Source organism: Barbus barbus (assembly GCF_936440315.1).
Source record: "Barbus barbus genome assembly, chromosome: 45".
Classification (NCBI taxonomy): domain Eukaryota; kingdom Metazoa; phylum Chordata; class Actinopteri; order Cypriniformes; family Cyprinidae; genus Barbus; species Barbus barbus.
Genome location: NC_136723.1, coordinates 9,334,482 through 9,350,067, shown reverse-complemented (window position 1 = coordinate 9,350,067; position 15,586 = coordinate 9,334,482). Strand labels below are relative to the sequence as shown.

The window sequence follows — 15,586 nt, the reverse complement described above, 5'->3', positions numbered from 1 at the left end:
GATACATCTCTTTCTGTATTTTTAAAATTTAAATTTTTGTGTAAAGAAAACACTGTACTTTATTATTATTATTATAGGCAAAGACAATTTTAAAAATATTTTGGCATTAACCATTTTTTTTTCTACTCAAACCGGTTTCGGAACGGTAATATTACAGAGGAACGCAGGAACGGAAACGTTAAAATATCGATTCTGCTTGGAGTGAACCGATTGACTTTTTTTTTTCGTTTTCAAGCCCAGCTTTTAGGTTTATTTTTAAACCTCAATTTCTATAGGCATACACCCTTGGCTACAAAAAAAAGTGTTTGTGTGTGGATAGATAAATGTTTTTTTATTCAGTTCACTTGTTTGTCCAAGAGCTGAAACAAAACTGATGATACTGCTATTTTGTTTTGGGGGATAAAATTCACAAAATTATCCGAGTTTGAAACTAAGGTACAAAACCACTTGTGTAACTGGACTTGTCATTCAAAACCTTCCAGTGCCTGAAATTTAGGAGACGGGAGACATTTACTGTATGTTGTTCTGTTTACTAACAATTTTTTTTTATTTATTTCTTATTTTTTTATATCTCTCTTACTGTAGTTACCCATTGACCAGTGGAAGTTAAATTCTGTTGTTTTGTGCATTTCCAGTGTTGATCCTCTCAGTGTTGTGGCGTGTAAAATGAGGCTGCATTATGCTAAATCTCTTTGGTGAATACAAAAGCCTGTGAGAAGACAGTAAGAATTATGGAGATATAAAAGTAATCCAAATGATTTCTCTTTAAACCAATTTGCTACAGCGGTCGTACCTGGTAGGCAGAAACGTGCTGCTAAAGCGCTTAAATGAAATCTCATTGAATTCTGAGTTGTCGCTGTAAAGGGAGCATTTACTTAATTAGCCTGTAAGAGAATAACGCTTATGGATGTAAGCCTGTGCTTGAGAGCTAGACTGAACTGGGGGAGATAATGCGATAATATGACAACGATGAAAACACAACACTTGAGATTATAGCTGTATCTCTGCCTGGCCCACATATATCCCACTCACATGATGAGAGCAAATGCACACATGAACATGTACACGTTCACCCGCCTACACATAAACACACACACAGACAAGCAGCAGGGAAAGTAAACAAGCCCCTTCTGCTCCTTCTAGTACCTCTACTTTAAAGAGTACATCTGCTTGGTTTCATACTCGCATTTGACCCACATCCGGTTTCAAAGTGGAAAAAAAGGCATGAAAACATTTTCAGAGCCAGGAAGCTACTTCCACTTTCCTGGCTGGGCTTTCTAGACACAGACAGAATGGGGACAGTTTAATTTGATGTATGGTGATACAATCACACCTTCTCAGCAGAGCAGAAAGAAAGGTTATGAGGAAAAATGATAACGCTTTATTTTACAATGCCCTAATTACCACAAAATAACTACACAATTATCCTGGGGCCGCTCACTGGAGGTCACTTTGTGCCTGGAGCCATGGTGTAAAAAGAGACTACAATAATTACAATACAAACCTGAGAAAACACCTTCGCCTCCGTCTGATAGTTACCAAATTCTCTTGAAGCAAAGCTTGTCTTCTGCTTAGCGGACATGGTGTCGCATTTGCACATTTCACAGATGCCTAAACGAAAGAGGGAGTTGGGAGGAAATATGAATTGGAGGGAGATGGTGTAATATCTGTGGCACCTGGTGCTTTTCAAAAGTGCCACTGGTGGTTTTTTTTTTATTAATTTTTTTAACAGATCATACTTATCTATTGCAAAATATGTACTAAAAATATAAAATTACTAAAAGATATGGTGTATAATTTCTATGTAACTAGCATCACAAAAAATAATTTAAAAAATAATTTGCAAATAATAAAAATAATAATTCATACATCTAAAAAAAAAAATATTACTATTTTAGAACAACCTTCAAAAGCCTTCCTTTTCTGCCACTGTTTTATTGTATTTTATTTTTTTAATTATTTTAGTCCAGACAGAATTCTCTGAAGCCGCTAGTGGAACAGATGTTACCAACTCAGACTCACTGGAAAAACATGCCTGTGTAGACATTTCTGCAAAATAATATTACATTGCTTTATGCAAGTTTTGCGACGCTTTCAAAATAAAATGTCCAGTGAGTGGCACTAAAAGCTTGTTCAGTTTTTTCTGAAACAGATTAATGTGAGTCTGGTAATGTTTTATTATGTGGTTGTTGTACATATCTTGGCAGTTTGGAAATGAAATGTCCAGTGAGTGACACTAAGATTTACTTCTACAAGCCAAGAAAACTGCATGAAAATATGTCACTGGGAATCAATAATCAATAATTTATTCATAATTTGTATGAAAAGGAATAAAAGTTGTTTTACTGCCACTAGTTTTAATTTCAGCCGAAAACTGCAGTGGAAAATATCTATAGTAGGGCCTTATGGCAAGCCGTTTTGACTTTTATTCCTTCACATGATATTAATTCTTGATATCAACAATTAAATTTTTACTAGTTAATATGCTAATTCTTGATATCAGGAATTACATTTCTACTAGTAACAATCGCTATTTTTGATATCAGCAATTACATTTCCACTAGTAACAATGTTAATTCTTGATATCAACAATTCAATTTTCACTAGTCAAAATGTTAATTTGTGATATCAAGAATTAAATTGTTGATATCTGTAATTGTATTTTCACTAGTTAAAAGTCACCATAGGCTGCCATTCAAAAGAAGTTGTTGATATCAAAAATTTATTTCTTACTAGTTGAAATTCCAATTTCACATCTCAGAAATGCAATTCTTACTATTAAAAATGTATATTCTTGATATCAACAATTAAATTGTCACTAGTGACAATGTTCATTTCTGATATCTGAAAATGTATTTCTGATATCAACAATTAAATTGTCACTAGTGACAATGTTCATTTCTGATATCTGAAAATGTATTTCTGATATCAACAATTGGGATGGTAATTTATGATATCAACAATTTAATTATTGATATCAGAAATTAACATTGTCACTAGTGACAATTAAATTGTTGATATCAAGAACTAAATTGTTGATATCAATAATTAAATAGTTGATATCAAGAATTAAATAGTTGATATCAAGAATAGACATTTTTACTAGTAAGAATTGCATTTCTGAGATGTGAAATTGGAATTTCAACTAGTAAGAAATTAATTTTTGATATCAACAATTGATTTTGAATGGCAGCCTATGGTTACTTTTAACTAGTGAAAATACAATTACAGATATCAACAATTTAATTCTTGATATCACAAATTAACATTTTGACTAGTGAAAATTTAATTGTTGATATCAAGAATTAACATTGTTACTAGTGGAAATGTAATTGCTGATATCAAAAATAGTCATTGTTACTTGTAGAAATCCAATTCCTGATATCAAGAATTAACATTTTAACTAGTAAAAATTGAATTGTTGATATCAAGACTTCATATCCTGAGAATGAATAAAAGTCAAAACGGCTTGCCATAGGGGGTGGCACGGTACACAGATGTCACGGTTCGGTACTTACCTTGGTTCGGGGCTCACGGTTCGAAACGATTTAGGTACAACAGGAAAAAAACAACAAATCTACTATACTCAGTTTCTTTTAATTTATTTTGAACAGACAGTAGTACAGTAGTAATACTAAATATTATATTACATTATACAGGTCCTTCTCAAAAAATTAGCATATTGTGATAAAGTTAATTATTTTCTGTAATGTACTGATAAACATTCGACTTTCATATATTTTAGATTCATTACAACACAACTGAAGTAGTTCAAGCCTTTTATTGTTTTAATATTGATGATTTTGGCATACAGCTCATGAAAACCCAAAATTCCTATCTCAAAAAATTAGCATATCATGAAAACGTTCTCTAAACGAGCTATTAACCTAATCATCTGAATCAACTAATTAACTCTAAACACCTGCAAAAGATTCCTGAGGCTTTTAAAAACTCCCAGCCGGGTTCATTACTCAAAACCGCAATCATGGGTAAGACTGCCGACCTGACTGCTGTCCAGAAGGCCATCATTGACACCCTCAAGCAAGAGGGTAAGACACAGAAAGAAATTTCTGAACGAATAGGCTGTTCCCAGAGTGCTGTATCAAGGCACCTCAGTGGGAAGTCTGTGGGAAGGAAAAAGTGTGGCAGAAAACGCAGCACAACGAGAAGAGGTGACCGGACCCTGAGGAAGATTGTGGAGAAGGACCGATTCCAGACCTTGGGGGACCTGCGGAAGCAGTGGACTGAGTCTGGAGTAGAAACATCCAGAGCCACCGTGTACAGGCGTGTGCAGGAAATGGGCTACAGGTGCCGCATTCCCCAGGTCAAGCCACTTTTGAACCAGAAACAGCGGCAGAAGCGCCTGACCTGGGCTACAGAGAAGCAGCACTGGACTGTTGCTCAGTGGTCCAAAGTACTTTTTTCGGATGAAAGCAAATTTTGCATGTCATTCGGAAATCAAGGTGCCAGAGTCTGGAGGAAGACTGGGGAGAGGGAAATGCCAAAATGCCTGAAGTCCAGTGTCAAGTACCCACAGTCAGTGATACTGGTGTTGGTCCACTGTGTTTTATCAAGGGCAGGGTCAATGCAGCTAGCTATCAGGAGATTTTGGAGCACTTCATGCTTCCATCTGCTGAAAAGCTTTATGGAGATGAAGATTTCATTTTTCAGCACGACCTGGCACCTGCTCACAGTGCCAAAACCACTGGTAAATGGTTTACTGACCATGGTATTACTGTGCTCAATTGGCCTGCCAACTCTCCTGACCTGAACCCCATAGAGAATCTGTGGGATATTGTGAAGAGAAAGTTGAGAGACGCAAGACCCAACACTCTGGATGAGCTTAAGGCCGCTATCGAAGCATCCTGGGCCTCCATAACACCTCAGCAGTGCCACAGGCTGATTGCCTCCATGCCACGCCGCATTGAAGCAGTCATTTCTGCAAAAGGATTCCCGACCAAGTATTGAGTGCATAACTGAACATAATTATTTGAAGGTTGACTTTTTTTGTATTAAAAACACTTTTCTTTTATTGGTCGGATGAAATATGCTAATTTTTTGAGATAGGAATTTTGGGTTTTCATGAGCTGTATGCCAAAATCATCAATATTAAAACAATAAAAGGCTTGAACTACTTCAGTTGTGTTGTAATGAATCTAAAATATATGAAAGTCTAATGTTTATCAGTACATTACAGAAAATAATTAACTTTATCACAATATGCTAATGTTTTTAGAAGGACCTGTATATATAATCTGCAGTACAAGGAATAAATTCTTGAAATATATTTGATTTAGTTAACAGATAAACAAGGGAAAAAGCAGTGTGACACGTAACAAAGCCTTTATATGCTGAGTTTCAGTTAATTTTTGTGACAGGCTTAATTTGTTCACAGAAAGGAAACTCAAATGGTTTTGTTTTCAATATGAGTGTACACAAATAAAAGCAGACCTTTATACAGTGGTGCATTATTAAGACAATGAGTGTTTAAAGTTGATTCTGCTGGTATAAGGAAACAGTTGAAGTGACCACGTCATACTCTCTCTCTCACACACACACACACACACACACACACACACACACACACACACATCAGTTCCAGCATTGCTAAAGTTGGTACTTTATCAAAATAAAATACAAATACCAGCGCGCCTACCTCCGTGTCACCGTTGGAACGCGACTGAAGTACAAAGTCTATAATTTACATAATAAATAATAGTTTAGCATTCAGATACCTTACATCGCAAATATGGAAATATTATGTAATATTTGGATCTGTGCCGAATGAGAGAGGTAGGTTACGCAAGCACAAAGCTAAATTTCGCAAACAGTTGAGTGCACAAGCCTTTAAAGGAGTAAGTTCTGAAATTTCTAACAGTTACTGACACCAGTGGCCGTTAGAGGAACTGCAGCCAGTCTCATGCTCGTTCTCGGTGCGCACTAGATAAGGCTTTTTTTTTTTTTTTTCGTGGGTGTCTGGGTTGTGCTGGAGGCTGGTCGCTTCTTTCCGTCCGCAGAGTCCATTTCAAACACTACCGCTAGCGGTTGCCGCTGTAGACGAGAACGCGCATGACGTCACATTTTGTGAATTTTCGCGCCAATTCGGACCCGACTCCTCCAGACACAACTGAGCCTACAGGCTGATAGAGGCAACCGTGGTTGACAGTCAAGGTGTCATTCTTCCTATTACATTATGGTTGGCTCATAAATGGACAAATGAAAACTCTATCTTAAAGATTTTTTTAAGTTAAAAACCTACACATAGCCCCTTTAAAGTATACTCCTTTGTTAGTCTATGTGAGAGACGCGTTCAGAATCAGCACATGGTCACTGTTTAGGGGGCTTTGTTTTCAAGCGCACAACTCAGCATTCGCTGTTCTTCTACTGGCGGTTACCAAACAGTGTTGCATTGCTGTGGGCGCCTCCTTCTGGATTGGGGATGAATTGCCTGTATTCGTTGTAAGGCCTCATGCACTGAACCGAGATGCCCGTACCGTGACGGTTCCGTACGAATACATGCACCGTACCACCCCTAATCTATAGATATGTTTTTGTGGCAAAGGCCAATAAGCCTATGTTGGATATTACACACTTCACACTCATCTGAACATCTGAAGATTAGAGCCTCTTGTCCAATGAAAATCAATCTTAACTACATTTAAATCAATGCTATCTGCTATCTGTATGGACTGTATATATTGAATAGTGTATATTCATATTCAAAGCAGATCGCAAACAGCAATAATAGTGCTTTGTTATCATTTACACTTTTATTTAAACTATGATTGGATGGATGGATGGATGGATAGATACTGCAATATGTAGTAGCCAGTGTGTTCACATTGTGAAATGCCATCTGAGGACAAAATGTCTGCAAACTCCCAGTCTCCTGGCTCACCCTAAGAGGCCTCCAACACCTCAAATCATGTAGTAATTTATTTCTGCCTTATCTGCCTTTAACGATGGGCTTTGATGCCGCTACATTGATCAGCCTCCACTTCTCCTCTGACTCATCCCTGGCTACTCCCCCTGTTAGCATTAAACTTAATCTGAGATCTGACACCGGCTCTCAGAACCACACTTATTTAGATGTATGACCTTTCCTGAAAACAATGACCAATCAATAAGCAGCTTTGCTTCCTCAAAATCTAATTAAAACAAGCACGGGGTGACTCAAAGGGCAGAGGGAGCTGGGAGAAACTAGCATATAGTACATGACTGCTTTGTATGTACACATGACATTTACAAGGAGCATTTGTGTTGTTTGTTATGTTCTCTCAGTTTCAGAATTATCCATTCCTGAATTTACAGTAAAATGAACTAACTGTGATTGGTCATGGAGGTCATGGAGAAAGACAGAAGGTTCTTGTGTGGATGAGGCTCGAGTTAAAAATCTGACCATGCAAAACTATTGCATGGTCATTATATTTAATTATATATAATTAAAGTTTACAATAAACAATGTGTGTACCCCTGCCGTGAGACAAAAAAAAGCACTTGCTAAAACCATTTAAAACTAGTGGAAACTATTGAAATTCTTGAAAGCATTCATAAATAATGTCTTACTTGGATAAAGATAAACAACTCAATGAATATGCACAGATGTTTCTGTTTTGGCATGTAGTTTCTTTAGAAAAGTTTCTTCCAGGTGCAGTGTGACAATTTTCCTGTGACAACCAATTAGTCTGTATTTGAGGTTTAATATACATTTATAATATGGCAAAAAGTCCAGCTCCAGACAAAGAGACATATAATGTTTAATTTCAACTTCATAAATAGCCAAAATGATCAAATGTGTGAAATCTTAAATGTGCTTTAAGTACAACAGGGGATCTCTTGAAATACAATTACATGGGAAAAAAGATGTCAAAAGAATAAGAAAGCATAATTTGCTGCAATTAGATTTGTCACTCTCAGATTTTCAGATACCCTGGGTTCACTTTCAATACAAAAGCAGTCAGCAGAGCTTGAACAAAATTATCTGGTAAATTAACACACATCTCTATTCTTTGTACTTGATTTGAAATTATAAACACCATGACTGCATGCATGTTTTGAAATGGTTGTTTTAGATTCATTTTCATTCTGCAAGCTATAATGGTAGTTACCAAATAGTAAATGATAATTCTCATCAACTACACACATTATAGGTAAAACTGTACATTTTTTACACATTAAAAGTCACTAATCTCCAAACAGACTCTGAGCTTGCAGTATGCAGGCACAGAAGAGACAAACAGATTGACGAGTCTCATTTCTTGCCACCGAAACTATTCTGTTTGTTGCAGTGTCAGAATTAAAAGCCAGTGAAGGGATTTTAACAGGCTTTACAAAGGGACGCGCAATGATGAATTAGCTATGTTTAAAAATTAGTCAGAGTCGGACTCATAGGAGCGTCGCACGATGACACATTATTAAGCTGTTATGAAGCACTCGCATTGCCGAGTTTCCAGGATGACGCTCCATCCAACTGCGGGGGGGGCTGCCACATGGAGAAACCCACCGAGACCAATCATGTCAGGCAAAATGAGACTCCATCGTCTCCACGCAAAATACACTCCAGACACAGGCAGCGGCCGTTGCAGCACCTTTGAATTATTAATGATCAAAGTTCATGCGGAATGAGCAGAGTTTGTTGGGTTGGTGATTTAGGCGGCCGAGCACAGAAAGCATCGAGCGGAGGTCTCGCACACCTGTCTGCTATTCAGCTGAAAAATGGCTACAGTTTGACGCGCCTTTGAGAAACATTGGCACCGCGTGTAAGCTAATTTCTCCCCTTGACCCCCATTTCCTCTTCAGGCATTGGATTCTCATTTTTCTCCGAGCCATTGCATGTGGCCGTTGGGAAGCGGAGCTAAGCCTGCATTACCTCAGACAACCTCATCTGCAGACAACAAGCTTTATTTGACATGGTCACTGAGGCATGGCTAGTTTCTTGCAGAATATTTGACTGCAACATACACAAGGGAAAAAATTAAGCACCTTCTTTTCTGGCTATAAAATAATGAGATTTTTTTTCAAAAACAAGAGGTAAGAAAATATGTTAAAAGGCCAATCCAACAATGCTGGTAGAAAATCCCTGAAAAGCAGCATGAAAAATACTTGAACAAACACTATTTGCTTTAATATAGATGCGACCCAAGAGCTGTAATAAAAAACAAATTGCAATCCAATATGAAAGAGTAATATTATTACTCATTACACTGTTCATGAAGAATGGCTCTTGTGGTTTCAACCTTACAGATCTAAGAGGAAAAAATAAGTCACATTGTGAGACAAAGTTGAATTTGTACGATAAAATCAGAAAATGAGAAAATTGTGATTATGAAATGTAAAGTAACACTGAGATATAAAGCTGGATTTGTGACACATAAAGTTGCAATTATGAAATATAAAGTTGCAACTGTGAGATGTAAAGTCACATTTGTTAGATATAAATTCATAAACAAATATAGATATGTTGCCCGTTTGTTAGATATAGTCAGTTGTGAGATTTAAAGTCAAATTTGTGAGATACTAAGTTCAAGTTGTGAAATGTAAATTTTCAAATGTGAGATCTTAAGGCAGACTTGTGAGCTGTAAAGTCACATGTTTGAGCTATAAAGTCACAGATCTGATATATTATATTGTGAAATACAAAGTTGCAAATGTGAGATCTGAAGTCACACATTTGTGAGATATAGTCATTGTTGAAATAAAATCACAATTTTGAGACACTAAGTTATGTGTGTAAAATCCCAATTGGCTCGACTATGAAAATTTGACGATGCAAAATATGGCATTGACAAAATGAGGTTCACTTGGATCCAGTGCTATAGAAGTAAAATAGTGGAAATGTTTACATTAAACATGATGTACCACTGCCGCGAGAAAAACAAAACCAAAAAACTTGCTAAAACCATTCAAAACTAGTGGAAAATGCTAAATTCATTAATAATGTCTTACTTGAAAAATCATAACTCAAAGAATGAAAAAAATGTAAATTGTCAAACTTATGAGATAGTCATTGGCATAAAATAACAATCGTAAGATAATAAGGTGTTGCAAACAAGATATAAAGTCACAATTGTGAAATATAATTGCATTTGCGAAATAGAGAGTTACAACAGTGAGATTTAAAGTCATTAACTTTCTCTCCACTCTTGAGGCAAAAAAAACTTCCATAACTAACACACTGATCAACTAATGTTCAAGTGGGCATGAAAGCAAGTTCATGGTATCAGCATTCTGAACTTTAGCCTTAAGGCTTAAAAATGCTTATGCTGTGCAGCTCCAGACCTTGTTTATGCATGCAAATGCTAAACCATGCTTAACCAGCGATGTTGTTGAAATTCTAAACAAGATCGATAAAACACAAATTACTCAGTACTTATATCATCCACACATGAGCATCAGTGTGAAAACAGCCCCAATTAAAAATTTTCTCCGAAGTGCTCACTGTCTTTCTAGAGTTCTGTATGAGTGGATGAGAACCTGCCAAGTACAACGGGAGCCCTCAGAATTAAACCCATTAGAGTGGGATATTCCCACTGACATGCAGCCTGTGGGTGCTCACCAACTGCGCATGATGAGTGCAAATCCATTTTCTAAAGTGCCAAATGGTGCAATGTCATCTGTAGGGGACAAATCCAGTCTGCCATATGCTGCGAATGAAGAACCGGCAAACTACAACAACAGCTGGCCACTTGAAAACACAATTTTCATTGCTGCATCGTGTAGCTGCAGATCCGTCTAATTCAATTATCATTAAAGGTGTAAAAATATCGTTCATGTATGAGTGCATGGCAAGCATTTGTTTATACATCCTGCATTACGAGGCACATTTACTCATGTAAGTAATGATATATTTGCATGTACATTGCACATATATCAAAATAAAAGCGACTTTTTGTGTCCCAAATTTTTTGCTTTCGTTGTTGCCCGTGACAGCTCTACTTCTGCAAATAGTATGCACTGCAATAACATTATGATTGTCATTCAACAGGAACACCACAATATCAGCCTGCTGTGTTACAGGCATGCCAATCAAATCTTGACAATGCCAAATTAAAGGCCTTGAACTTTCCACTGCATGTTGAGGAAAAAAATCAGTTATCTCCAATGTCAGTGCAGTGCACTCAAAGACGTTCTTCAAACAATTTGATAAGCACTTTTGAAAATACATTTTCTGCTTCCAAAAAAGTATTACACCCTCTGAAGAGTGCAACTGCCTTTCAAGTATTGACATCTTATTTTCTGTCTTTTCATGCCAATGTTTGTCAATAGTCATTTTCAGTGGTTGAATTTCTCTTGCCAACATAACAGGTTATGGAATCAGTTCAAACTAAAAATTCAATGGCCCACAAAATGATGAAATATGCAATGTGTTATGGCAAGCTATTTAAATGCTAATTTATGAGATTAATTAAATAAGTGTAACACCATTACATGTATTTAACGCAATTAAAACATTGATCTAATTTGACATTAAACTGCTTAATTTTGTTCTGTCTTTTAAAGAAGTGTTAGAAAACAGCACAAGTGTCCATGCTTTTGCCAAGCTCTTGTGTATTCCGGTGTAAATGAGAAGGACCTTCTAAATGTCAGTTTTATTTATTAATCAATCACATTATTCATGATTCATTAATCTGTCAGCATACATTCTTATGGTTATGTGAAGAACCTTTAATGTCCACCAAACCTTTCCAATGCACAAAAGATTCTTTATAGTGGAAAATGTACTTTAGATTATTAAAATGTTCTTTATACTTAGGCTCTTGAAAGTTTTTTTTTTTTTTTTTTAACACAATATGGTTCATCTATGGCATTGTTCCAATTGTGAGATAAAAAGTCACAATGTAAGATGTAAAGTCAGGTTTGTGAGATTATAAAGTTGCAATTGTGAGATATAAAGTCACAATTGTTAGGTCAAATCACAATGTGAGATATAAAGTAGATATAAAGTCACAATGTAAGATGTTCAGTCAGATTTGTGATATATAAAGTCACATTTGTGAGATATAAAATCACAATCTGTTGACAAATATTCTCACGGATCCATGAAGAACTTTTAACATCCATGGAACCTTTTCACAGCACAAAACCTTCTTTATATGTTCTTTACACACACATGCACGCACACATACACAAAGGTTCTTTTAAGAACTGTTCACAGAAATGTTCTTTGGGGAACCAAAAATAGTTAATCTATGGCACTACTGAAACCAGTACCGCAGCTCCCTATTCACAGAGTACATAGTTTGCATTGGGCACCAACTCCCTGGGGGGCACCATAGCAGTTGCTAAAACAAAAACTAAAAAACTTTGTTCTATATTAATATTAAAATTAACATATACATAAATAAAAATATAAACATGACCATAGGCCTATATATATATATATATATATATATATATATATATATATATATATATATATATATAATTATAAAAAATTCATTTTAAGGTGAGCACAGTAGGCAGTGACGTGCCACGTGACGTGCCCGCTCGCACCTCATGTTTGCAGCTGAATGCAAATGATAACAGTTATGCCCGTGAAATACATCAGCAATCTGGAGCCGAGAAAAGAAAAAGAAAAAAAAAAAAAAGGATGAAGATAAATCCTCACTTTCAGGTACATTCAAAATCCAGTGAAACGTTTTCTGTTGACATTAATAACATGTTTAATGTCCGTACTTATAATTTCACCACCACCAACGCATCTAATATTCTCTCTGAGTTTCCATGTTCTCTTACGAGAATTAACCATGGTTTTACAACGAATAAAACCAAAACTCATGGTTCTTGTAGACATTGTAACCACAAATTAACCATGGTTTTGTTACTTCAAATAATAGTTTACAAAGAAGTATTAAGATAATATTTTTTGTGTGTGGTTATAAAAACAGACTTAAGCCAACAACAGCCTTTAAAGCGACATAAAATGCATTATATAAAAACAATGAGGCAATAATGAATGCTTAGTCTAATTAATAATTATATGGTTTCATTGAATAACACTGTTAAAATACATAATATAATACGAAATAAACTATTTATGTACATTGCATATTATTACAAATGCCTGCAAAGGGTGCCAAAGGCCTGGTAATTGCTTCTGTTACTTTATCCACTTCAAAATCTTTTATTTTTGACCACCTTTTTGCAATAGATGACAGAGCCTCTATAATTTCTTCAACAAAAACATGTGGACATCACAACCCTTGGTTTTATCTGGTAAAACTGCTTAGTTTTCTTTTGCGTGATTTCTGAATGCTTGAGACTATAAAATGAATCAGACAACTGTATTAATAAATTCATAGCCATAGGTAACTGTTTAGAGCTGCAAATGTAATTTGTAAATACTACAATTTAATTACAATTTATTTAGTTATTTACTTTTATATTTTATTAAAGTTCTACTTTGACCCCTGTAGTAGGTGTTTTTTTTTGTTTGTTTTTTTTTTTACTTCCAAAATATTTTATGGAGGGGGTACAACAATATAATTCTGCTTAGGGCACCTATTTGGCCAGCAGCGGCCCTGAAACCTTTAAGAGTGTAAGTTAAAGTTTTCACCAGTAGACTCAGCAACATTTTGTCATACATTATACTGAAAAACTATTTTCTCATATCAGAAGCAGAAAGTCCACACACAGCCTGATTTATTGTGTTTTGCTTTGCACTGACCCTAAATCTACCTCTAGTGCTAATGTTAGGTTTGTTCTACTCTTTCCAGTGATGGACTGAGACTAAAAAACAAATCTTTAGTCTGACCCATCGAAACATTTTGTCTACTGCATTACTGTAGATGTGGAATCATCTCTCAATCTACGTCTGATTGGTGCATTGGGATAAGGCTGCTCATTACTGGAAGTCGTCGAGGGGAAGTCGTGGCCTAATGGTTAGAGAGTCGGACTCGTAATCGAAAGGTCGCGGGTTCGAGTCCCCGGCCGGCAGGGATTGTAGGTGGGGGGAGTGAATGTCCAGCCTCAATACCACGACTGAGGTGCCCTTGAGCAAGGCACCGAACCCCCAACTGCTCCCCGGGCGCCGCAGCATAAATGGCTGCCCACTGCTCCAGGTGTGTGTTCACGGTGTGTGTGTGTTCACTGCTGTGTGTGTGCACGATGGATGGGTTAAATGCAGACCACGAATTCCGAGTATGGGTCACCATACTTGGCAGTATGTCACTTCACTTCACTACTGCTGGACTAAGATCAATTTCTCCTACCCAAATCCAAACCTTAACAAATAAGTCTGTAGATCAGAAAATAGTCTTTAATTTGAAATGTTCCAATGTGCAATTCATTAAATAAAAAGATTATTTTTTTTGAAACACTCAAATACCTCAGTTTATCCTTGGGATTGTGTAACTGAAGAAGATCAACATTTAGCTATGTCGACAGAGCTGTTGAACAATCCAGAAAAATTAATATTCAGGTTTTCACTTCAGCTGTGAAAGTTGACAGAAAAAAGAGAACGAAACATCCCTCACGTCTTATTTCTTTCATTAGGCTTCACACATAAATGTCAACACAGATAACGTCCTATTCCTGCAAGCTGGCTGACATTAAATGACACCGTGCACAGACTTTTATATTGCTTTCTCTGCAAAGTGATTTAGCAGACTGAATCCTTTCTTTTCTTGCCTGACTCGTGTACAGCTGTGGTTTCCATTATAACAGATGAATTAAAATGCAGCCAGTGTCCTGGAAGTCGGGTAGTGGAGGAAGAGATGAATACGTAGTAAACGTGAAGGGCTTACTCTTAGCTGTGCTGAGGCTGCTTGACATTATTTGATGTCAGATCCAAACCCTTTTCAAAAATTGCCCCAGATTCAGTATCCTCGTGTAAAGTTTGACATATGTCTAAATATCTAATTGAAAGAAAATTATGAAGATTCATGTGAGGAGCCACTGCCTACCGATGAATAGAAAATGACACATTAACACAAAACTGTATGTTGAATGAAGCTGATTGAGACTTATTATTATTTGCACACCAAAATTAGGTCATCTCTCACAAGATAGATAATTCAGCCCATGACCATGAGTGAGCTTCAATATAAGAGACAGTTCACCCCAAATCAAATCTGTCCTCATTTATTCACCCAAACCTGCATGATGTTCTTTCTTTCTTCCGTGGAACACAAAAGAAGACATTTGGAATCAAAATTTGAGTTTTTAAACACCAAAAGGGACTAAAAGCATCATAATTTTGCTCCATATGAGTCATGCAGACATTTTTGTGGAAGACACTGAAAATAAAGTCCATGAAGACAGAATGTTTATTTTAGGTGAGCTATCACTTTAAGAAATGTAACTAGTGGCATTGCCTAGATAATTAACTATGCTATATTTTCTGTAAACAGCACTGCAACATAAAGGAAGATTTCCTTTACCTTTTCCGTCACCTTTCGAAGAACGGAATTTCCACAAAATGCTGGGTTCAGGTCGTCCGATGGCCAGACACATGAGGCTTACGTTACTGCCCTCATTCACTGAAACATCCGTGGATATGTTTACAATCCTGGCAGGAACTGCAAAAAAAACAACAACATAATGCAAAACTGTAATCACACCATTTGATAAAACGTCTGCAAAAAAA

At 36.4% G+C, this 15,586-nt stretch overlaps 1 protein-coding gene across 1 annotated transcript in view; it reads right to left on the bottom strand.

The window, feature by feature from the left end:
• The window catches only part of LOC306864222 (opioid-binding protein/cell adhesion molecule-like), an 83,672-nt gene that overhangs the window by 17,567 nt on the left and 50,519 nt on the right, over positions 1-15,586 (bottom strand). The window contains exon 3 of the mRNA XM_079408061.1: positions 15,381-15,518. Within this exon, the coding sequence (XP_079264187.1) occupies positions 15,381-15,518 (138 nt within the window). The remainder of the gene's footprint in view (positions 1-15,380; positions 15,519-15,586) is intronic.